The 27,512-nt window shown below is 36.1% G+C and overlaps 1 protein-coding gene across 1 annotated transcript in view; it reads right to left on the bottom strand.

The window, feature by feature from the left end:
- Positions 1 to 25,271, bottom strand: part of LOC138327075 (probable phosphoglycerate kinase) — a 31,224-nt gene extending 5,953 nt beyond the window's left edge. Inside the window, exons 1-9 of the mRNA XM_069273060.1 lie at positions 25,112 to 25,271; positions 21,945 to 21,995; positions 21,401 to 21,553; positions 20,534 to 20,678; positions 17,765 to 17,868; positions 17,213 to 17,332; positions 15,380 to 15,494; positions 14,064 to 14,243; positions 13,829 to 13,905 (exon numbers count right to left, since the gene is read on the bottom strand). Of these exons, the coding sequence (XP_069129161.1) occupies positions 13,829 to 13,905; positions 14,064 to 14,243; positions 15,380 to 15,494; positions 17,213 to 17,332; positions 17,765 to 17,868; positions 20,534 to 20,678; positions 21,401 to 21,553; positions 21,945 to 21,995; positions 25,112 to 25,173 (1,007 nt within the window). The 5' untranslated portion in view covers positions 25,174 to 25,271. The remainder of the gene's footprint in view (positions 1 to 13,828; positions 13,906 to 14,063; positions 14,244 to 15,379; positions 15,495 to 17,212; positions 17,333 to 17,764; positions 17,869 to 20,533; positions 20,679 to 21,400; positions 21,554 to 21,944; positions 21,996 to 25,111) is intronic.
- Between the last annotated feature and the right edge of the window lie 2,241 nt (positions 25,272 to 27,512).

Genomic DNA, 27,512 nt, shown 5'->3' on the forward strand with positions numbered 1-27,512 from the left:
GAACCTATATATCTACATATGAAAATTGAGAAAGATCCCTTATACATAATTAGGTTTCTTCTGAGAAATAGCGGTAACAAGAAATGTTAACGGACAGAAGGACGGTCCACAGACCACGGAAGAAAAGCGATTTGAATAGCTCACTATCTGAAAATGGTGGGCTAAAAAGTAGAGATACATTTATATTAAATCTGCCTGTGTATAAAACTTTTTCAAACCTTATCTATGAATTCTGATTGATACACAAATAATTTTGTCGATCCAAGTGGTTGTAATTAATTTCTTCATGAGTGGTATATAACGGTGCTGCCATTGCCATAAAAAAACCCAAAACAACCCAACCTTAGCCATGTTTTCCTTGACTAATGTCAAATCCAAGACAAAAAACTTCCTATATAGATATATGTATGTAACCTACCAATGATAGTGGTGGCTCCACCTTCTGTAGTTAAGCCAAGACAAAAAACTTCCTATATAGATATATGTATGTAACCTACCAATGATAGTGGTGGCTCCATCTTCTGTAGTTAAGCCAAGAAAACAAACTTCCTATATAGATATATATATATGTAACCTACCAATGATAGTGGTGGCTCCACCTTCTGTAGTTAAGCCAAGACAAAAAACTTCCTATATAGATATATATATATGTAACCTACCAATGATAGTGGTGGCTCCACCTTCTGTAGTTAAGCCAAGACAACAAACTTACTATATAGATATATGTATATAACCTACCAATGATAGTCTTGGCTCCACCTTCTATAGTTAAGCCAAGACAACAAACTTCCTATACAGATATATGTATGTAACCTACCAATGATAGTGGTGGCTCCACCTTCTGTAGTTAAGCCAAGACAACAAACTTCCTATATAGATATATGTATGTAACCTACCAATGATAGTGGTGGCTCCACCTTCTGTAGTTAAGCCAAGACAACAAACTTCCTATACAGATATATGTATGTAACCTACCAATGATAGTGGTGGCTCCACCTTCTGTAGTTAAGCCAAGACAACAAACTTCCTATACAGATATATGTATGTAACCTACCAATGATAGTCTTAGCTCCACCTTCTATAGTCAAGCCAAGACAACAAACTTCCTATATAGTTATATGTATGTAACCTACCAATGATAGTGGTGGCTCCACCTTCTGTAATTAAGCCAAGACAAAAATCTTCCTATATAGATATATGTATGTAACCTACCAATGATAGTCTTGGCTCCACCTTCTGTAGTTAAGCCAAGACAAAAAACTTCCTATATAGATATATGTATGTAACCTACCAATGATAGTGGTGGCTCCACCTTCTGTAGTTAAGCCAAGACAACAAACTTCCTATATAGATATATGTATGTAACCTACCAATGATAGTGGTGGCTCCACCTTCTGTAGTTAAGCCAAGACAACAAACTTCCTATACAGATATATGTATGTAACCTACCAATGATAGTCTTGGCTCCACCTTCTGTAGTTAAGCCAAGACAACAAACTTCCTATATAGATATATGTATGTAACCTACCAATGATAGTGGTGGCTCCACCTTCTGTAGTTAAGCCAAGACAACAAACTTACTATAGATATATGTATGTAACCTACCAATGATAGTGGTGGCTCCACCTTCTGTAGTTAAGCCAAGACAAAAAACTTCCTATATAGATATATGTATGTAACCTACCAATGATAGTGGTGGCTCCACCTTCTGTAGTTAAGCCAAGACAAAAAACTTCCTATATAGATATATGTATGTAACCTACCAATGATAGTGGTGGCTCCACCTTCTGTAGTTAAGCCAAGACAACAAACTTCTATATACAGATATATGTATGTAACCTACCAATGATAGTGGTGGCTCCACCTTCTGTAGTTAAGCCAAGACAAAAAACTTCCTATATAGATATATGTATGTAACCTACCAATGATAGTGGTGGCTCCACCTTCTGTAGTTAAGCCAAGACAAAAAACTTCCTATATAGATATATGTATGTAACCTACCAATGATAGTCTTGGCTCCACCTTCTGTAGTTAAGCCAAGACAACAAACTTACTATAAATATATGTATGTAACCTACCAATGATAGTGGTGGCTCCACCTTCTGTAATTAAGCCAAGACAACAAACTTTCTATACAGATATATGTATGTAACCTACCAATGATAGTGGTGGCTCCACCTTCTGTAGTTAAGCCAAGACAACAAACTTCCTATATAGATATATGTATGTAACCTACCAATGATAGTGGTGGCTCCACCTTCTGTAGTTAAGCCAAGACAAAAAACTTCCTATATAGATATATGTATGTAACCTACCAATGATAGTCATGGCTCCACCTTCTGTAGTTAAGCCAAGACAACAAACTTACTATAGATATATGTATGTAACCTACCAATGATAGTGGTGGCTCCACCTTCTGTAGTTAAGCCAAGACAACAAACTTCCTATATAGATATATGTATGTAACCTACCAATGATAGTGGTGGCTCCACCTTCTGTAGTTAAGCCAAGACAACAAACTTCCTATACAGATATATGTATGTAACCTACCAATGATAGTGGTGGCTCCACCTTCTGTAGTTAAGCCAAGACAACAAACTTCCTATACAGATATATGTATGTAACCTACCAATGATAGTGGTGGCTCCACCTTCTGTAGTTAAGCCAAGACAACAAACTTACTATAGATATATGTATGTAACCTACCAATGATAGTCATGGCTCCACCTTCTGTAGTTAAGTCAAGACAACAAACTTCCTATATAGATATATGTATGTAACCTACCAATGATAGTCATGGCTCCACCTTCTGTAGTTAAGCCAAGACAACAAACTTACTATAGATATATGTATGTAACCTACCAATGATAGTGGTGGCTCCACCTTCTGTAGTTAAGCCAAGACAACAAACTTCCTATACAGATATATGTATGTAACCTACCAATGATAGTGGTGGCTCCACCTTCTGTAGTTAAGCCAAGACAACAAACTTCCTATATAGATATATGTATGTAACCTACCAATGATAGTCATGGCTCCACCTTCTGTAGTTAAGTCAAGACAACAAACTTCCTATATAGATATATGTATGTAACCTACCAATTATAGTCATGGCTCCATCTTCTAAAGTTAAGCCAAGACAACAAACTTACTATAGATATATGTATGTAACCTAACAATGATAGTGGTGGCTCCACCTTCTGTAGTTAAGCCAAGACAACAAACTTCCTATATAGATATATGTATGTAACCTACCAATGATAGTGGTGGCTCCACCTTCTGTAGTTAAGCCAAGACAACAAACTTCCTATACAGATATATGTATGTAACCTACCAATGATAGTGGTGGCTCCACCTTCTGTAGTTAAGCCAAGACAACAAACTTACTATATAGATATATGTATGTAACCTACCAATGATAGTGGTGGCTCCACCTTCTGTAGTTAAGCCAAGACAACAAACTTACTATAGATATATGTATGTAACCTACCAATGATAGTGGTGGCTCCACCTTCTGTAGTTAAGCCAAGACAACAAACTTACTATAGATATATGTATGTAACCTACCAATGATAGTCTTGGCTCCACCTTCTGTAGTTAAGCCAAGACAACAAACTTCCTATACAGATATATGTATGTAACCTACCAATGATAGTGGTGGCTCCACCTTCTGTAGTTAAGCCAAGACAACAAACTTACTATAGATATATGTATGTAACCTACCAATGATAGTGGTGGCTCCACCTTCTGTAGTTAAGCCAAGACAACAAACTTCCTTTATAGATATATGTATGTAACCTACCAATGATAGTGGTGGCTCCACCTTCTGTAATTAAGCCAAGACAAAAATCTTCCTATATAGATATATGTATGTAACCTACCAATGATAGTCTTGGCTCCACCTTCTGTAGTTAAGCCAAGACAAAAAACTTCCTATATAGATATATGTATGTAACCTACCAATGATAGTGGTGGCTCCACCTTCTGTAGTTAAGCCAAGACAACAAACTTCCTATAGATATATGTATGTAACCTACCAATGATAGTCTTGGCTCCACCTTCTATAGTTAAGCCAAGACAAAAAACTTCCTATACAGATATATGTATATAACCTACCAATGATAGTGGTGGCTCCACCTTCTGTAGTTAAGCCAAGACAACAAACTTACTATAGATATATGTATGTAACCTACCAATGATAGTCATGGCTCCACCTTCTGTAGTTAAGTCAAGACAACAAACTTCCTATATAGATATATGTATATAACCTACCAATGATAGTGGTGGCTCCACCTTCTGTAGTTAAGCCAAGACAACAAACTTCCTATACAGATATATGTATGTAACCTACCAATGATAGTGGTGGCTCCACCTTCTGTAGTTAAGCCAAGACAACAAACTTCCTATATAGATATATGTATGTAACCTACCAATGATAGTGGTGGCTCCACCTTCTGTAGTTAAGCCAAGACAACAAACTTCCTATATAGATATATGTATGTAACCTACCAATGATAGTGGTGGCTCCACCTTCTGTAGTTAAGCCAAGACAACAAACTTACTATAGATATATGTATGTAACCTACCAATGATAGTCTTGGCTCCACCTTCTGTAGTTAAGTCAAGACAACAAACTTCCTATACAGATATATGTATGTAACCTACCAATGATAGTGGTGGCTCCACCTTCTGTAGTTAAGCCAAGACAACAAACTTCCTATATAGATATATGTATGTAACCTACCAATGATAGTGGTGGCTCCACCTTCTGTAGTTAAGCCAAGACAACAAACTTACTATAGATATATGTATGTAACCTACCAATGATAGTCTTGGCTCCACCTTCTGTAGTTAAGCCAAGACAACAAACTTCCTATATAGATATATGTATGTAACCTACCAATGATAGTGGTGGCTCCACCTTCTGTAGTTAAGCCAAGACAACAAACTTCCTATACAGATATATGTATGTAACCTACCAATGATAGTGGTGGCTCCACCTTCTGTAGTTAAGCCAAGACAACAAACTTCCTATATAGATATATGTATGTAACCTACCAATGATAGTGGTGGCTCCACCTTCTGTAGTTAAGCCAAGACAACAAACTTCTTATACAGATATATGTATATAACCTACCAATGATAGTGGTGGCTCCACCTTCTGTAGTTAAGCCAAGACAACAAACTTACTATAGATATATGTATGTAACCTACCAATGATAGTGGTGGCTCCACCTTCTGTAGTTAAGCCAAGACAACAAACTTCCTATATAGATATATGTATATAACCTACCAATGATAGTGGTGGCTCCACCTTCTGTAGTTAAGCCAAGACAACAAACTTACTATAGATATATGTATGTAACCTACCAATGATAGTGGTGGCTCCACCTTCTGTAGTTAAGCCAAGACAAAAAACTTCCTATATAGATATATGTATGTAACCTACCAATGATAGTGGTGGCTCCACCTTCTATAGTTAAGCCAAGACAACAAACTTCTTATACAGATATATGTATGTAACCTACCAATGATAGTGGTGGCTCCACCTTCTGTAGTTAAGCCAAGACAACAAACTTCCTATATAGATATATGTATGTAACCTACCAATGATAGTGGTGGCTCCACCTTCTGTAGTTAAGCCAAGACAACAAACTTCCTATATAGATATATGTATGTAACCTACCAATGATAGTGGTGGCTCCACCTTCTGTAGTTAAGCCAAGACAACAAACTTCCTATATAGATATATGTATGTAACCTACCAATGATAGTGGTGGCTCCACCTTCTGTAGTTAAGCCAAGACAACAAACTTACTATAGATATATGTATGTAACCTACCAATGATAGTGGTGGCTCCACCTTCTGTAGTTAAGCCAAGACAACAAACTTACTATATAGATATATGTATGTAACCTACCAATGATAGTGGTGGCTCCACCTTCTGTAGTTAAGCCAAGACAACAAACTTACTATAGATATATGTATGTAACCTACCAATGATAGTGGTGGCTCCACCTTCTGTAGTTAAGCCAAGACAACAAACTTCCTATATAGATATATGTATGTAACCTACCAATGATAGTGGTGGCTCCACCTTCTGTAGTTAAGCCAAGACAACAAACTTCCTATATAGATATATGTATGTAACCTACCAATGATAGTGGTGGCTCCACCTTCTGTAGTTAAGCCAAGACAACAAACTTCCTATATAGATATATGTATGTAACCTACCAATGATAGTGGTGGCTCCACCTTCTGTAGTTAAGCCAAGACAACAAACTTACTATAGATATATGTATGTAACCTACCAATGATAGTGGTGGCTCCACCTTCTGTAGTTAAGCCAAGACAACAAACTTCCTATATAGATATATGTATGTAACCTACCAATGATAGTGGTGGCTCCACCTTCTGTAGTTAAGCCAAGACAACAAACTTCCTATATAGATATATGTATGTAACCTACCAATGATAGTGGTGGCTCCACCTTCTGTAGTTAAGTCAAGATAACAAACTTCCTATATAGATATATGTATGTAACCTACCAATGATAGTGGTGGCTCCAACTTCTGTAGTTAAGCCAAGACAAAAAACTTCCTATATAGATATATGTATGTAACCTACCAATGATAGTGGTGGCTCCACCTTCTGTAGTTAAGCCAAGACAACAAACTTCCTATATAGATATATGTATGTAACCTACCAATGATAGTGGTGGCTCCACCTTCTGTAGTTAAGCCAAGACAACAAACTTCCTATATAGATATATGTATGTAACCTACCAATGATAGTGGTGGCTCCACCTTCTGTAGTTAAGCCAAGACAACAAACTTCCTATATAGATATATGTATGTAACCTACCAATGATAGTGGTGGCTCCACCTTCTGTAGTTAAGCCAAGACAACAAACTTCCTATACAGATATATGTATGTAACCTACCAATGATAGTGGTGGCTCCACCTTCTGTAGTTAAGCCAAGACAACAAACTTCCTATATAGATATATGTATGTAACCTACCAATGATAGTGGTGGCTCCACCTTCTGTAGTTAAGCCAAGACAACAAACTTACTATATAGATATATATATATGTAACCTACCAATGATAGTGGTGGCTCCACCTTCTGTAGTTAAGCCAAGACAACAAACTTCCTATACAGATATATGTATGTAACCTACCAATGATAGTGGTGGCTCCACCTTCTGTAGTTAAGCCAAGACAACAAACTTCCTATATAGATATATGTATGTAACCTACCAATGATAGTGGTGGCTCCACCTTCTGTAGTTAAGCCAAGACAAAAAACTTCCTATATAGATATATGTATGTAACCTACCAATGATAGTGGTGGCTCCACCTTCTGTAGTTAAGCCAAGACAACAAACTTCCTATACAGATATATGTATGTAACCTACCAATGATAGTGGTGGCTCCACCTTCTGTAGTTAAGCCAAGACAACAAACTTCCTATACAGATATATGTATGTAACCTACCAATGATAGTGGTGGCTCCACCTTCTGTAGTTAAGCCAAGACAACAAACTTCCTATATAGATATATGTATGTAACCTACCAATGATAGTGGTGGCTCCACCTTCTGTAGTTAAGCCAAGACAAAAAACTTCCTATATAGATATATATATATGTAACCTACCAATGATAGTGGTGGCTCCACCTTCTGTAGTTAAGCCAAGACAACAAACTTCCTATATAGATATATGTATGTAACCTACCAATGATAGTGGTGGCTCCACCTTCTGTAGTTAAGCCAAGACAAAAAACTTCCTATATAGATATATGTATGTAACCTACCAATGATAGTGGTGGCTCCACCTTCTGTAGTTAAGCCAAGACAACAAACTTCCTATATAGATATATGTATGTAACCTACCAATGATAGTGGTGGCTCCACCTTCTGTAGTTAAGCCAAGACAACAAACTTACTATAGATATATGTATGTAACCTACCAATGATAGTGGTGGCTCCACCTTCTGTAGTTAAGCCAAGACAACAAACTTCCTATATAGATATATGTATGTAACCTACCAATGATAGTGGTGGCTCCACCTTCTGTAGTTAAGCCAAGACAACAAACTTCCTATAAGATATATGTATGTAACCTACCAATGATAGTGGTGGCTCCACCTTCTGTAGTTAAGCCAAGACAACAAACTTCCTATATAGATATATGTATGTAACCTACCAATGATAGTGGTGGCTCCACCTTCTGTAGTTAAGCCAAGACAACAAACTTCCTATATAGATATATGTATGTAACCTACCAATGATAGTGGTGGCTCCACCTTCTGTAGTTAAGCCAAGACAACAAACTTCCTATATAGATATATGTATGTAACCTACCAATGATAGTGGTGGCTCCACCTTCTGTAGTTAAGCCAAGACAACAAACTTCCTATATAGATATATGTATGTAACCTACCAATGATAGTGGTGGCTCCACCTTCTGTAGTTAAGCCAAGACAACAAACTTCCTATATAGATATATGTATGTAACCTACCAATGATAGTGGTGGCTCCACCTTCTGTAGTTAAGCCAAGACAACAAACTTCCTATATAGATATATGTATGTAACCTACCAATGATAGTGGTGGCTCCACCTTCTGTAATTAAGCCAAGACAAAAATCTTCCTATATAGATATATGTATGTAACCTACCAATGATAGTCTTGGCTCCAACTTCTGTAGTTAAGCCAAGACAAAAAACTTCCTATATAGATATATGTATGTAACCTACCAATGATAGTGGTGGCTCCACCTTCTGTAGTTAAGCCAAGACAACAAACTTCCTATATAGATATATGTATGTAACCTACCAATGATAGTGGTGGCTCCACCTTCTGTAGTTAAGCCAAGACAACAAACTTCCTATATAGATATATGTATGTAACCTACCAATGATAGTGGTGGCTCCACCTTCTGTAGTTAAGCCAAGACAACAAACTTCCTATATAGATATATGTATGTAACCTACCAATGATAGTGGTGGCTCCACCTTCTGTAGTTAAGCCAAGACAACAAACTTCCTATATAGATATATGTATGTAACCTACCAATGATAGTGGTGGCTCCACCTTCTGTAGTTAAGCCAAGACAACAAACTTCCTATATAGATATATGTATGTAACCTACCAATGATAGTGGTGGCTCCACCTTCTGTAGTTAAGCCAAGACAACAAACTTCCTATATAGATATATGTATGTAACCTACCAATGATAGTGGTGGCTCCACCTTCTGTAGTTAAGCCAAGACAACAAACTTCCTATATAGATATATGTATGTAACCTACCAATGATAGTGGTGGCTCCACCTTCTGTAGTTAAGCCAAGACAACAAACTTCCTATACAGATATATGTATGTAACCTACCAATGATAGTGGTGGCTCCACCTTCTGTAGTTAAGCCAAGACAACAAACTTCCTATATAGATATATGTATGTAACCTACCAATGATAGTGGTGGCTCCACCTTCTGTAGTTAAGCCAAGACAACAAACTTCCTATATAGATATATGTATGTAACCTACCAATGATAGTGGTGGCTCCACCTTCTGTAGTTAAGCCAAGACAACAAACTTCCTATATAGATATATGTATGTAACCTACCAATGATAGTGGTGGCTCCACCTTCTGTAGTTAAGCCAAGACAACAAACTTCCTATAGATATATGTATGTAACCTACCAATGATAGTGGTGGCTCCACCTTCTGTAGTTAAGCCAAGACAACAAACTTCCTATATAGATATATGTATGTAACCTACCAATGATAGTGGTGGCTCCACCTTCTGTAGTTAAGCCAAGACAACAAACTTCCTATATAGAATATATGTATGTAACCTACCAATGATAGTGGTGGCTCCACCTTCTGTAGTTAAGCCAAGACAACAAACTTCCTATATAGATATATGTATGTAACCTACCAATGATAGTGGTGGCTCCACCTTCTGTAGTTAAGCCAAGACAAACTCTAAGAAACTTACCATATAGTGGTGATTCTGTAGTATAAGCCAGACAACAAACCTATGTATGTAACTACCAATGATAGTGGTGGCTCCACCTTCTGTAGTTAAGCCAAGACAACAAACTTCCTATATAGATATATGTATGTAACCTACCAATGATAGTGGTGGCTCCACCTTCTGTAGTTAAGCCAAGACAACAAACTTCCTATATAGATATATGTATGTAACCTACCAATGATAGTGGTGGCTCCACCTTCTGTAGTTAAGCCAAGACAACAAACTTCCTATATAGATATATGTATGTAACCTACCAATGATAGTGGTGGCTCCACCTTCTGTAGTTAAGCCAAGACAACAAACTTCCTATATAGATATATGTATGTAACCTACCAATGATAGTGGTGGCTCCACCTTCTGTAGTTAAGCCAAGACAACAAACTTCCTATATAGATATATGTATGTAACCTACCAATGATAGTGGTGGCTCCACCTTCTGTAGTTAAGCCAAGACAAACAAACTTCCTATATAGATATATGTATGTAACCTACCAATGATAGTGGTGGCTCCACCTTCTGTAGTTAAGCCAAGACACAACAAACTTCCTATAAGATATATGTATGTAACCTACCAATGATAGTGGTGGCTCCACCTTCTGTAGTTAAGCCAAGACAACAAACTTCCTATATAGATATATGTATGTAACCTACCAATGATAGTGGTGGCTCCACCTTCTGTAGTTAAGCCAAGACAACAAACTTCCTATATAGATATATGTATGTAACCTACCAATGATAGTGGTGGCTCCACCTTCTGTAGTTAAGCCAAGACAACAAACTTCCTATATAGATATATGTATGTAACCTACCAATGATAGTGGTGGCTCCACCTTCTGTAGTTAAGCCAAGACAACAAACTTCCTATATAGATATATGTATGTAACCTACCAATGATAGTGGTGGCTCCACCTTCTGTAGTTAAGCCAAGACAACAAACTTCCTATATAGATATATGTATGTAACCTACCAATGATAGTGGTGGCTCCACCTTCTGTAGTTAAGCCAAGACAACAAACTTCCTATATAGATATATGTATGTAACCTACCAATGATAGTGGTGGCTCCACCTTCTGTAGTTAAGCCAAGACAACAAACTTCCTATATAGATATATGTATGTAACCTACCAATGATAGTGGTGGCTCCACCTTCTGTAGTTAAGCCAAGACAACAAACTTCCTATATAGATATATGTATGTAAACCTACCAATGATAGTGGTGGCTCCACCTTCTGTAGTTAAGCCAAGACAACAAACTTCCTATATAGATATATGTATGTAACCTACCAATGATAGTGGTGGCTCCACCTTCTGTAGTTAAGCCAAGACAAACAAACTTCCTATATAGATATATGTATGTAACCTACCAATGATAGTGGTGGCTCCACCTTCTGTAGTTAAGCCAAGACAACAAACTTCCTATATAGATATATGTATGTAACCTACCAATGATAGTGGTGGCTCCACCTTCTGTAGTTAAGCCAAGACAACAAACTTCCTATATAGATATATGTATGTAACCTACCAATGATAGTGGTGGCTCCACCTTCTGATATAACCCTGGTAGGTTAGAGAAAGTATTCCTGTTGTGTAGGGTTATGGTGTTGTTTTGTGATATAACCCTGGTAGGTTAGAGAAAGTATTCCTGTAGGGTAATGGTGTAACCTACCAATGATAGTGGTGGCTCCACCTTCTGTAGTAGCCAAGAGTAGGGTTATGGTGTTGTTTTGTGATATAACCCTGGTAGGTTAGAGAAAGTATTCCTGTTGTGTAGGGTTATGGTGTTGTTTTGTGATATAACCCAGGTAGGTTAGAGATAGCTTTCCTGTTGTGTAGGGTTATGGTGTTATTTTGTGATATAACCCTGGTAGGTTAGAGAAAGTATTCCTGTTGTGTAGGTTATGGTGTTATTTTGTGATATAACCCTGGTAGGTTAGAGAAAGTATTCCTGTTGTGTAGGTTATGGTGTTATTTTGTGATATAACCCTGGTAGGTTAGAGATAGCTTTCCTGTTGTGTAGGGTTATGGTGTTATTTTGTGATATAACCCTGGTAGGTTAGAGAAAGTATTCCTGTTGTGTAGGGTTATGGTGTTATTTTGTGATATAACCCTGGTAGGTTAGAGAAAGTATTCCTGTTGTGTAGGTTATGGTGTTATTTTGTGATATAACCCTGGTAGGTTAGAGATAGTATTCCTGTTGTGTAGGTTATGGTGTTATTTTGTGATATAACCCTGGTAGGTTAGAGAAAGTATTCCTGTTGTGTAGGTTATGGTGTTATTTTGTGATATAACCCTGGTAGGTTAGAGAAAGTATTCCTGTTGTGTAGGTTATGGTGTTATTTTGTGATATAACCCTGGTAGGTTAGAGATAGCTTTCCTGTTGTGTAGGGTTATGGTGTTATTTTGTGATATAACCCTGGTAGGTTAGAGAAAGTATTCCTGTTGTGTAGGTTATGGTGTTATTTTGTGATATAACCCTGGTAGGTTAGAGATAGCTTTCCTGTTGTGTAGGGTTATGGTGTTATTTTGTGATATAACCCTAGTAGGTTAGAGAAAGTATTCCTGTTGTGTAGGGTTATGGTGTTATTTTGTGATATAACCCTAGTAGGTTAGAGAAAGTATTCCTGTTGTGTAGGGTTATGGTGTTATTTTGTGATATAACCCTAGTAGGTTAGAGAAAGTATTCCTGTTGTGTAGGGTTATGGTGTTTTTTGTGATATAACCCTAGTAGGTTAGAGAAAGTATTCCTGTTGTGTAGGGTTATGGTGTTGTTTTGTGATATAACCCTGTAGGTTAGAGAAAGTATTCCTGTTGTGTAGGGTTATGGTGTTGTTTTGTGATATAACCCTGGTAGGTTAGAGAAAGTATTCCTGTTGTGTAGGGTTATGGTGTTGTTTTGTGATATAACCCTGGTAGGTTAGAGAAAGTATTCCTGTTGTGTAGGGTTATGGTGTTGTTTTGTGATATAACCCTGGTAGGTTAGAGAAAGTATTCCTGTTGTGTAGGGTTATGGTGTTGTTTTGTGATATAACCCTGGTAGGTTAGAGAAAGTATTCCTGTTGTGTAGGGTTATGGTGTTATTTTATGATATAACCCTGGTAGGTTAGAGAAAGTATTCCTGTTGTATAGGGTTATGGTGTTGTTTTGTGATATAACCCTGGTAGGTTAGAGATAGCTTTCCTGTTGTGTAGGGTTATGGTGTTATTTTGTGATATAACCCTGATAGGTTAGAGAAAGTATTCCTGTTGTGTAGGTTATGGTGTTATTTTGTGATATAACCCAGGTAGGTTAGAGAAAGTATTCCTATTGTGTAGGGTTATGGTGTTATTTTATGATATAACCCAGGTAGGTTAGAGAAAGTATTCCTGTTGTGTAGGTTATGGTGTTATTTTGTGATATAACCCAGGTAGGTTAGAGAAAGTATTCTTGTTGTGTAGGGTTATGGTGTTATTTTGTGATATAACCCTAGTTGGTTAGAGAAAGTATTCCTGTTGCGTAGGGTTATGGTGTTGTTTTGTGATATAACCCTGGTAGGTTAGAGAAAGTATTCCTGTTGCGTAGGGTTATGGTGTTGTTTTGTGATATAACCCTAGTTGGTTAGAGAAAGTATTCCTGTTGTGTAGGGTTATTGTGTTATTTTGTGATATAAACCTGGTAGGTTAGAGAAAGTATTCCTGTTGTGTAGGGTTATGGTGTTGTTTTGTGATATAACCCTGGTAGGTTAGAGAAAGTATTCCTGTTGTGAAGGGCTATGGTGTTATTTTGTGATATATTGATTAAACTTACCCATTCCAGACAATAGTTTTAGCTCTGCTGATAACTGTTTCAAATGCTTTAGAGGACTCCGGTCCAATATCCAAGCCCTGTAATAGTTAAAGGTATGTGTAATGGTAGTGTTCAGATGTAAATCAATAATTTGAAGCAGTTTAATCATAAATCATGAAAAACACAAAATGGAAGCATGTTAAACATATTGTGATTTAATTGACCAGAGGAAAATAAAATGTCGGCGACTTATTACCATGTGGCCATCAGGAATTCCAGATTCCACAGTAGCTGCTCCAACTGCTGCGTCTTCAGCAAACTTGTCCCCTGTAACAAAGTCGACAGGTAGATGGATCTGTACACCCTTGTCCTTAGCTTTGTCCATTAGTTTCTGGATGATCTTAGATCCCTCCTCGTCATACAGGGAACCGCCAATCTATCAAATCAACAATGAAACTAAATATATCAAATCAACAATGAAACTAAATATATCAAATCAACAATGAAACTAAATATATCAAATCAACAATGAAACTAAATATATCAAATCAACAATGAAACTAAATATATCAAATCAACAATGAAACTAAATATATCAAATCAACAATGAAACTAAATATATCAAATCAACAATGAAACTTAATATATCAAATCAACAATGAAACTAAATATATCAAATCAACAATGAAACTAAATATATCAAATCAACAATGAAACTAAATATATCAAATCAACAATGAAACTAAATATATCAAAACAACAATGAAACTAAATAAAACCAATATTTAATTTTTTTACAATTTCGATTCCTCATCAAACAGGGAACCACCAATCTATCAAATCAACAATAAAACTAAATAAAACCAATATTAAATCTTTTTTGATCTTAAATTCCTCATCATACAGGGAACCGCCAATCTATCAAATCAACAATGAAACTTAATATATCAAATCAACAATGAAACTAAATATATCAAATCAACAATAAAACTAAATAAAACCAATATTTAATCTTTTGAGATCTTAAATTCCTCGCCAATCTATCAAATCAACCATTTTAATACATGTAAAAGTCCATGAGAAAATTGCATCACAACTACCTTTTCTTACATAATGCATTTATAAATAAGTTCAAATAAATTTACTTGTTTGTTGGGCAATGTAAGGTTTCAATGCCTATAACCTTACAATCAAAACATGTTAATCAAGTCTAAAATGTTCTGATTCACAACCTCTGAGCTCATATGGTATTTTAAAGTCATTCAAATCAATTTTTAAAAGAAATATTGTTTTATGACAGTAGGACTAAATGATGTACATAGTACTGGGACAATTGACAAACAGACAATAATCACAACTGATAGAATCTTGGTAATTTAAAAACATTAAAAACATCATGATTATGAAGCTGTGATTGCAAAATTTATTAATTGGGTTAAAATCAATTTTTCATTGTAGTATATCACTTTGTCATCTAAAATCATTTTACATATATCTTGTAATATGGATGTCCCTTTCCCTTTATCAAGGATTTTACAATCTATCAGTTGTATTCAGACTTTCGACTCTCACCTGCATGTTTTTGAGGACCTTAAGGAAGGTGAAGGCCATACCACCTCCGATAATCATTTCGTTGACCTTGTCCAACATGTTCTCTATCAGTTGGATCTTATCCGCCACCTTGGCTCTGTAACCAGACAACAATCATGTACAAACGTTTTCATTTCTATTTGACCTAAAAACACCATATCAAGACAAACGTTCACCTCCAAAACAAATATTTATTTATAAAATATGACTTCATATCTTTTTTACTGCATCATTAATTATCGCACCTCGGACAGAAATGTCCCCAAATGATTGGCGGAGAGCCGTCACGTGGTGACCCCCTAACACTTTATAGGGGGTCAGTAAATTTTATTATGGTGCAATATGGCGGCTGTCGCCCTCGCTTCAAAATTTAAACACATTCTCTTCAACTAAATATACCACTTCATTACCGTAAAACTATATATTACTTGTTAATTTTTGTGTAAAAATAATTTTAATCGTTTTAATACTTCAAATTAAATGAAATGCATTTTTTTAAATACGAGTTGCTTCCCCTACTCCAGTTTGAAAGTTGATGACGAGGCGAAAGTCAAACGTAGCAATTCAAGCATTTTCTAGACTGTGATTATAAACAAATGGAGGTGTTCGGACCCACAGATCAATCCTCACTCTACAACCAATTTTTCGGCATAACTTTTCAGTGATTATCTCAGCAAGAATGCACAGATGATCAAGGAGATTGTGCTTAAAATGTTAGATGGATGTTTGTGTCATTCTTGTTTGTGATGCTTTCAATATACAGACGGTCTGGTGTAGTATTAAGGTAGGCCTAATGTGTACATAGGAATGTCGAACTATTGATTTATGAATTATTCAGTATTATTCTGCAGGTTCCTTATACAGTGTATTTGAAAATTCTTGAAATTAATAAATGAATAAATAAATGTATAGCCTACTGAAGTAGGCCAATTATTTTAAAAGTGTCGATTGTTTGTTATCATTCGCCAGTATGATTTAAGTTTGATTTCATATTCTTGACCAAACAAATACTATGAAATAGGAAAAAAAGAATTAATGAAACAATTAAATGGTCCTCGATGCGATAAATTCGTTATATAGTCAGTTACTGACCCCCTATAAAGGCATAGAGGGTCAGTAAGAAGTATAGGAGGCTCGGGCTACGCCCTCGCCCCCTATAAATCTAACTGACCCTCTATGCCTTTATAGGGGGTCAGTAACTGACTATATAACTAATAATATGATTCAATTTATTTAGCCTGTACAGTAGGTACAAGTAAGTTACTACTAGATACAATATACACACCAACAAAAGTGCAAAGAACAAACAACGAAAACAAATTGCACAGAACAGGAATACAACTGTATGTGTCTAATGCCCTCTATAAGAGGGACCACAGAATCAAACCAAAAATAGATTTCTGGAAATCCCCTTTTGGGCAGAAGATTTCATAGAGAGGTAAATGTTTCAGAGCCTGCTGGTTAGGTATTCAGGGTGCATCAGTTTCAAATGTTTAATGTGTAGGTTAGGCAATACATGTAGATGTTAAATGTGTAAAGAAATTTTGAAATTTGTTTTAAGTCTGTTTCTAACAGGCGAGATAATCACGATTGCAATTTTATGAAAATTTTTATCAATTTTTAGTGCGGAAATCAAACCAAGATGGAAATCCCCACTTCAGTCTAGCAAGTAGGTACTTCTTTAACAATCTTTATTCACAGTTGTAGTGATAAATAGCCGGATTTAAAAACTTCATTTAATCTGGACATTGGCTAATGTTGTCGTATATGGGAAATCATTTGGTTCTGCGGTCTCTTTAATACTTCAGTGCTTACCCGCCAAGAATGGCCAGGAAAGGTTCTACAGGGTTAACTAATGCCTTGGAGAAGTAAGTCAGTTCTTTCTTCAGCAGGTATCCTGAAGCCTTCTGTGAAAGCTGACAGCCCACCATTGAACTGAAAAAATTAAACAATATAAACAGAATCACCATATGTACTACAATACAGTACTAATGTACTTGAGAATGGAACGATATGTGTCATACATATACAACCAACTTTCTTTCATGTCTACTAAATTTTACGATCACTATTTCAAAACAAGTCCATAAAAATTAATGTTCTTAAAAAATATATATGTGTATAATGCATATAGACAAGATTATTGATCCATAAGACTGTCAGGTTTTGCTTTGTATTATTTTTGTTGATAGTGGAAGTCGATGCACTGTACAGTACTAATTTTTTGATACAGTATTATTTTTGTGATACGATACAATACTACTTTTACGGCATACTAGTGTTGTGATACAGTTAGTTTTACCTGTAGTCTGATAGTTTAAAAAAAACTTCAAATCAGCCAAGTATTAACAGATAATATTAGTATACCTGTGTGCTCTATGAGCAGTGCCGAAAGCATCGTTTACATAAACATCTCCAAGTTTTGACAAAGATGCCCGGAATTTATCTACCTCTGCCGTTTCTGCTTTTACCTACAACAAAATGCAATTATAGTTAGTGACTTTACAGATAAGAATTGTCGGATTAAAAACTTCTTTCATATTTTAAAAAAGAAAAATTTTGACATTAGAAAGCATGAAAAATCAAAATTGAAAATGATTAAATTCATATTTACTCAAGTTATCATGTTCACAACATTTACAGCGCCGTTACAACAAGTGTTCCTATTTACATTCATTCACTCGATAGACACGTTGGCTGGTAGCTGATCTAGTAGGCTGGTAACTGATGCAGTAGATTAGATTTTAGGTGGCATGTAACGAAGGCACTGATTGGGTGAAGCATCGGCAGCCCGACTGATTGCCCCCTGACCGACAAGATCGCCGACAACATTGAGAAGTAGGCGGAGCCAGCGGGTCTTTGATGTTCATACCCGACTCTGTTGTACAATGTGTTTGATCATGTTGTGTACTATTTAATTTTTTACAATGTATATATTCAATCACTGTATTAAAAATTCGTTATTGTTTTGTTTCACTTATCAAGCGAATGTTTTGAGGATGTTTTGTTCATAAATTATTGGCCATTTCTCTGGACTTTGGGGAGTATTCATACTGTAGCGTAACGTTATGTATCTAATCTAGCAACGTTCCAATGGATCAAACTTTTCATCGTGTTTGTTAATGTGTTGGGTTTAGATCTATAGTAACCTTGTAGCTTGTCAGTTTTGCTGTAATAATATTACCAACCACTTATTGAAAATCCTAAATATATGACAGTTTAGGACTCGTCTTATAAATCCCACGTGTGTTTTGACTTTTTGCACACGGCCTGCAGCCAGGACATGTTATGGCGGTTCCCTACGTAATGAGCATCGCTAGATCTATAAGGAGTTTCATATGCAATTTTACAAGAAATATGAAGATTTGTTAAAATATCTAAAATAAAGAAATACTAGTCAAGTGAATGTTGATGCAATTTGAAGAATATTTGTTTTGTTTTTAAGTAGATACACACGCATTGTTGATGATACATTGTAGATAGATCGGTTAAGCTAACTAGCCATTCAGTTTCATTAAGCTGGATGAGAAGCCCGAGAGTAGCATCCAGTACCAATTTACCTGTGGATTTGGCGACAGTACTCGAGTCTATAAATAACACGGCTACAGTACACTCATTCAATACACCGATACAAGTCAGCGGTAGAGCGGTAGGGGTTTATATACACGCGTCGTTCTCAGTTGGGGTAGCACGGCTGTAAATATCTTATCAGAATATATTCCAATCAAACACGGTTTTGATACATACCTGGATGTTAGTAGGGGATGTTGTTCTAGTTGTAGACGTCGAGTTTGGATGCATTGCCTAAATACTTATAATTTAATTTGATTCATATTTGCGCGACCCTCACAGGTAATGTTCTCGGAGGTTGGTGCATGCGCGGCGGTAGTTTGATTTTAGCCGAGAAATTTGTCAACACTAGATTCAAATGCATCTCTCTGATTAAATACTGGTGACAAAGTTTTAAAAAATCTACGCCTACAGCTGGAATAGCATCCCTACTGACATCCAGGTATGTGTCAAAGACGTGTTTTATCGGAATATATTTTGACAAGACATGATGGTTGGTCGTACATTGTACCCGATTTGGTTTCCTGCACCTTGCGGTAAAGTTATAATTTGTCAGAAGCAGGTGATTTCTTTTTCGACTGACTTTTCCGCTACAACAGTAGCTCTTTCCATACGTACTTCACTGATTAGCGCTGATTCAGAGTCTATACATGAGGTAATTAAAATGTATTTGTGTAATCTTTTTACATTATGAAGCTTACGATGCCGATCATTTTATGTATATGGTACAGCCCACGTTTCTGATCTTAGTAATCGACGACAGATATTTCCGACTGTTTAGCTCCGCCCCTACATTGAAGCGACAGCCAATGAGAGCTGTGCTTACACAGTTTATTGAATGTCGTTGGCAAACTGACTAGATACCATGCAACCTGACTAGCTACCAATCAACGGAACCACCTACTAGACTGGCCGTCACACGTACGCTTGTTGTAACGGCGCTGTAATAATTATAATTGTAAAGGGCAATAATTCCATAAGTTACAATTGATTCAAGCTGATTTTTTTAACTCATGCGAGATCTTTCCAATGCTAGTCTATATACAAAGTTTCATTAAGCTCGGTTTATATTTACTCAAGTTATCGCTAGTGTTGTATTGATGATCGGCAATAATCGATTAACTGGCTAGATGACCCTCAACCGATCCGATGATCGATTGAAAATGTCATAATCGATCATCGGGAAAAAAATTAAACTGATTGGGAATCAAATATTTTTCTATTAAAAACCTAAAATACACTGAAAACTCCCTAACATTCCTCCATGTCAATAATTTTCACCAAATACAGTCAAAAACAGGCATGAAATTTTTGTTTTCAACATTCTATCCACTGCTCATAACAGAGAGGGCAAAACAAGCTTTTAATATATAGATTATAGGCAATTTGAATAGAAAATTGAACCGATCATTTTGTGCGATTATCGGATCGGATGAGTCTTCCGATTCCAACCGATGATCGATTATCATTTTTAGCCGATTATACAACACTAGTTATCGCATGGTCAGGTGACCTAAAAATGTGTCATTCAACCAAACTCCTTATAAATCTCTGATAAATGCACACCTTGGCCCCTTCAGAGTTTACACCCTTGCCTTCTTCTTCTATATGGAATCGTAGATTCTCTAAGAGAATGACTGATCCGGGGGCAGGGTCAGCACAGGCCTTTTCTACCTCTTCACCGATACAGTCTGATAGGAACAGAACCTCCCTGTCAATTTAAGGGAGACAACTCATTAACTCACAAATTTATTAGTGAGCCTTTTTTTGTCAGGCATTGACCCCCTGATATGTATTGGTATACTATTCCTATCATTGTCAAATATTCAGGTGTGACAGAGTTATCTCCCTTGAAGGAAGGTATCGATTCTGACATCATTATTTGAGTGCCAAATTAAAATTGCTTTCTTTAAGGTACATAACTCTTGCATACATGGCGTCACAATCAATACATACCTTAAAGGGGAGATAACTCTCTGATATATAAAGATTAAGAATAACATGGAGAAAGGCGCTGATAATTAAAATAAGTTGTGCTTATGATGAATCCCATATTTTCAATAATAGATACGTTTAAATCAATAACTTGGAACAGAACTACAGACAAATCAAATTACAAAAATTAGGGCTCATTGCAATTTTTCTTAATCCTGTTCTGTGTGGTAACTGGTACGTCCACAACGGTTTTAAATGCTTACATGTACATTAACATTTTTTCTTTTCATTTCTTTTCAATTTCACAGTATATATTGCATTGAAAGATGACACAGTACATAAAATGACAGAAAGTACTAACTACACTATATATCCCAGGGCCATTTCATGGAGGGGACATCCAACATATTTATATCAGTAAGAAATAATGTCATCAAACTGATCACCATCATACACACTGTTTTATTATTATCAGTTTCTTTATAGCTATTTACTTACTTGCCGAGAAGTGTTTTCAGTTCCGCAGCAACTGGAGACATTGAGTATTTGTCTTGTCGACGTCCATCGGGGCGACCAAGATGGCTCATAAGTACCACACTCTTAGCTCCATTGTCCAGGGCATGTTTGATTGTAGGAATGGCTGCCACAATCCTAATCAACAAATAGGCATGTCATGTACATGTATATTAATCTACTTGTATATACTGTTATAATTTATTACCAATTTATTAATAGTTTATGAACATTCTGTCTAGCTAGCTTATACATAATTTTCATTTTTTTTTATTGATAATTCATACCTCATAATTGCACTACAAAATAAAAAGTTAAAAACCATACGCAATTTCAAAATAAAGCTGCTTTCATGACAATAATTTATAACATGTTTTACCTGATATTGCATGTCATTGTGAACATTTTAATGTAATGTTCCTTTTTAATTTATCTATGATTTGTAGTTCACTGCATTTGTTAATGAATAAAAAATTAACAATACATGACTGAAGGGATACATTGTACATTCAATAAAATGAATACCTACCTTTGTGTGTTTGTTATTTTCCCATCTTTCAATGGAACATTAAAATCAACTCTGAAATAAATTCAAACAAATCTCTTTATCTATTTTATATTAATTGCAAATTTACAACATAGCTTTTACATTTAACGTACATGTAACTTTAAAAAGTGTGAATGTAAGAACTCAATGTTGAAATAATTGACAATACACTGAATCAATGCATAATACATATTACAGTGGAGCTCTTTTTCAAAATGCAATTGACCATAATGTTTTGAATATTGTGACAATACCGTAAACACAATTTTGATAAATCCTAAACCTGGCAAAGACTCTCTGATTTGGTTTTCACATTGAAATTATTGAATTTGTATTCTTAGTTAGGAAAAGGCATTTCTGGTGCATCTTAATAAAGAGCTGCAGCACAAATACTTAATACTTCCTATTAACTGAAATGCTCTTACTTGAATGATATTTTTGTTGGACTGGAATTTCCCATTTTTGATAATAACAAGAGATCCCAATGGGATCTTGGCACCCACCAAAGAATGATCTACATCTAACAATGGAAAGAGAGATCTTTTCTATGCTTTTCAAACTTTTTCAAACATACTACGCATAAAGTATGAGAAATAGCGGTAACAAACTTCAATTATCAAAATCCAAGATGGCTGTCTGTTGGCCATCTTGTTCACCGATCAGTCTTAAAATGCAATATGCACAACTACGGTCCTTGGGAAACCTACATATGAAATTTGAGAAAGATCCCTTTAGTATTTTCTGAGAAATAGATGTAACAATTTTGAACTACCAAAATGCAATTCATATATTTAGGGTCCTATGGGAACCTATATGAAATTTGAGAAAGATCCCTTCCGTACTTTCTGAGAAATAGCGGTAACAAACTTTAATTACCAAAATCCAAGATGGCGACCAGTTGGCCATGTTGTTAACCGATTGGTCCTGAAATGCAATATGCACAACTAGGTCCCTAGGGGACCATGAAATTTGAGAAAAATCCCTTCAGTACTTTCTGAGAAATAGTGGTAACAAACTTTAACTAACAAAATCCAAGATGGCTGCCTGGCGGCCATCTAATTGACCGATCGGTCGAAAAAAGCAATATGCACAACTAGGTCCCTAGGTGAACATATACATATGAAATTTGAGAAAGATCCCTTTAGTACTTTTTGAGATATAGCGATAACAAACTTTAACTAACAAAATCCAAGATGGCTGCCCGGCGGCCATCTTGTTGATCAATCTATCCCAAAATGCAATATGCACATTTAGGGTCCTAGGGTGAACCTACATATGAAATTAATTTGAGAAAGATCCTTTCCGTCTTTCTGAGAAATAGTGGTATAACAAACTTTAATTACCAAAATCCAAGATGGCGGCCAGTTGGCCATCTTGTTAACCGATTGGTCCCGAAATGCAATATGTACAAATAGGTCCTTAGGGGACCATGAAATTTGAGAAAAATCCCTTCAGTACTTTCTGAGAAATAGTGGTAACAAACTTTAACTACCAAAATCAAAGATGGCTGCGCATGCCTGGCCGCCATCTTGTTGATCAATCTATCCCAAAATGCAATATGCACATTTAGGGTCCTAGGGTAAACATACATATGAAATTTGAGAAAGATCCTTTCTGTCTTTCTGAGAAATAGTGGTGTAACAAACTTTGAATTACCAAAATCCAAGATGGGGATTAGTTGCCATCTTGTTGACCGATTGGTCGAAAAAAGCAATATGCACAACTAGGTCCCTGGGGGAACACATACATATGAAATTTGAGAAAGATCCCTTCCGCACTTTCTTAGAAATAGCAGTAACAAACTTTAATTACCAAAATCCAAGATGGCGGCCAGTTGGCCATCTTGTTAACCGATTGGTCCCGAAATGCAATATGTACAACTAGGTCCTTAGGGGACCATGAAATTTGAGAAAAATCCCTTCAGTACTTTCTGAGAAATAGTGGTAACAAACTTTAACTACCAAAATCAAAGATGGCTGCGCATGCCTGGCCACCATCTTGTTGATCAATCTATCCCAAAATGCAAGATGCACATTTAGGGTCCTAGGGTGAACCTGCATATGAAATTTGAGAAAGATCCTTTCTGTCTTTCTGAGAAATAGCGGTATAACAAACTTTAATTACCAAAATCCAAGATGGCAACCAGTTGGCCTTCTTGTTGACCGATCGGTCGAAAAAAGCAATATGCACAACTAGGTCCCTCGGGGAACATATACTATGAAATTTGAGAAAGATCCCTTTAGTACTTTCTGAAATATAGCGGTAACAAACTTTAACTAACAAAATCCAAGATGGCTGCCTGGCGACCATCTTGTTGACCGATCGGTCCCAAAATGCAATATGTACAACTAGGGCCCTGGGGGAACCTATCAAATTTGAAAAAGATCCCTTTAGCACTTTCTGAGAAATAGTGGTAACAAGAATTGTTTACGGACGGACTGACGGATGGAAGGACCACGGACGAAAAGCAATATTTGAATAGCCCACAATCTAAAAAGAGTAGGATGAGTTGTTAAAATGATACATTGATATGTATAACGTTACAGCATTTTTGTGAATCGAGAAGTGATACACTAATGAAAACCAATTGTATGCACTATATATACTGATCCAACCCTTATAGAGTCCATAATATCCACAAACTAATGATTAATGAAACTACCAGCTACACTTTTATTTGTTTTTTTGTTACATGTAGAGTGACTGGGTATTGTACAATAAAAAATTATATACATTGTACTAGGGGGCACGGGATATGTAGATAGCTTCTGCTATTCATAGCCGCTATGAAAATTAGAAAAATACATGTACATTCAATGATTTTCAATCCCTATGTAACAGTATCAGCTCCATCACTAAATAAGCTTATGGCAATTTTGAAATCTGACAGATGGGGTGATCCCGATCTATGGGTAACAGAGAGTGATGAGAACAATGATCCATAGACTATTCTATTTGTTTAAAGGATATAAGACAATGTCACCCCCTGTTTGGAGCCTCATATGTCATGTACACGATATACGTGACATTCAAGCCGTCCTTGATAGAAGTCAAGGTCAGGCGGGCGAATGCATTCTAAAGATGTTTTTATAGTGCAGATTACAGATGTAATATATGCATTGATACATCCAAATGACGGATATACAAACCTAATTAAAACTCTCTTGTTTTTCAAATCCAATGCGTCGATTGCCAATTTGTTGAGGGCCATTATTATCACGGATTCTGGTCGTGAGAATGAAACTTCTTTGCCAAAAAATAAACACAACCGGCAAAGTATAGCTTTTTGACCGTCAATTAAAAACTTCTGCAAAGAGCGATAACTCTGTAGGAAGAAAACCTAGGCGGCAATTTTAAATATCGCAGATATATAAAACATGAACAGAGGATACGTTTGATATGTGTATAGAGCCACACCTTATATAACCTGTATATAGAGGACACACCTTATCTAACCTGTATATAGAGGACACACCTTATTAACCTGTATATAGAGGACACACCTTATATAACCTGTATATAGAGGACCACCTTATATAACCTGTTATATAACCTTGTATATAGAGGACACACCTTATATAACCTGTGTATAGAGGACACACCTTATATAACCTGTGTATAGAGGACACACCTTATATAACCTGTATATAGAGGACACACTTATATAACCTGTATATAGAGGACACACCTTATATAACCTGTATATAGAGGACACACCTTATTACCTGTATATAGAGGACACACCTTATTAACTGTGTATAGAGGACACACCTTATATAACCTTGTATATAGAGGACACACCTTATATAACCTGTATATAGAGGACACACCTTATATAACCTGTATATAGAGGACACACCTTATATAACCTGTATATAGAGGACACACCTTATATAACCTGTATATAGAGGACACACCTTATATAACCTGTATATAGAGGACACACCTTATATAACCTGTATATAGAGGACACACCTTATATAACCTGTATATAGAGGACACACCTTATATAACCTGTTTATAGAGGACACACCTTATATAACCTGTATATAGAGGACACACCTTATATAACCTGTATAAGAGACACACCTTATATAACCGTTATATAGAGGACACACCTTATATAACCTGTTTATAGAGGACACACCTTATATAACCTGTATATAGAGGACACACCTTATATAACCTGTATATAGAGGACACACCACCTTATATATAACCTGTTATAGAGGACACACCTTATATAACCTGTATATAGAGGACACACCTTATATAACCTGTTTATAGAGGACACACTTATATAACCTGTATATAGAGGACACACCTTATATATACCTGTATTATAGAGGACACACCTTATATAACCTGTATATAGAGGACACACCTTATATAACCTGTTATAGAGGACACACCTTATATAACCTGTATATAGAGGACACACCTTATATAACCTGTATATAGAGGACACACCTTATATAACCTGTATATAGAGGACACACCTTATATAACCTGTATATAGAGGACACACCTTATATAACCTGTATATAGAGGACACACCTTATATAACCTGTATATAGAGGACACACCTTATATAACCTGTGTATAGAGGACACACCTTATATAACCTGTATATAGAGGACACACCTTATATAACCTGTATATAGAGGACACACCTTATATAACCTGTTTATAGAGGACACACCTTATATAACCTGTTTATAGAGGACACACCTTATATAACCTGTATATAGAGGACACACCTTATATAACCTGTATATAGAGGACACACCTTATATAACCTGTATATAGATGTTTTCAGGTTCTTTTTAAACTTTCACCGCCAAACAGTCCTTGCTCGATCTTTACGACTGCTTCCAAAATAAATCAAAAGATTGCATTACGTGGATTAGGGACAAGGCGAGGATCGATATCGTTTTCAGACAAGGAATTTCTGCTGTGCATTTTATATACGGGAACAGGATACAACTTTGAGGTTAAATGACATATATCGTTTACCAATAGTTTACTCTCGTTCCTAGGAAACCAGGCGTTCAAATGTTTATCATGACACCTATTGGACGTTTGGTATAATGTACACACTAGATTTAAAATTTCTCGGATCTCGATAGAACAATGCTAGTTTGGGCTTGATTTTATATTCGCTAATGTCCTTTCAATTGCTAGTGTCATTTAATGACGGTCTCCGATGTCTGAGACCTAGCGCGCACATGTGATGCGGGTGATTATCACATACCTGTTGAAACTGGTCATAGCAATACAAGCAAATTTCAGACGATGAAATACAATGTTTTGTATTGCACATGTACAATACGAAATGTTGTATTCACCTACTAGCCGGAACTACTTTTTAGGGCAATTCCCTTGTATTGCATGAATATATTCGTCCGCACAATAAACTCATGCTTTCTGATTCGTTAGAAAAACACAACTGCGTGGTCTTGCATATTTATCTGCAATTTTTTCTTATTGTGCCTCATTTTAAAAGAAGAATTTTGTTTCCAATGTATAGTGTAATCTCAATTAAATATA

This window comes from Argopecten irradians, chromosome 7, assembly GCF_041381155.1.
Source record: "Argopecten irradians isolate NY chromosome 7, Ai_NY, whole genome shotgun sequence".
Classification (NCBI taxonomy): Eukaryota; Metazoa; Mollusca; class Bivalvia; order Pectinida; family Pectinidae; genus Argopecten; species Argopecten irradians.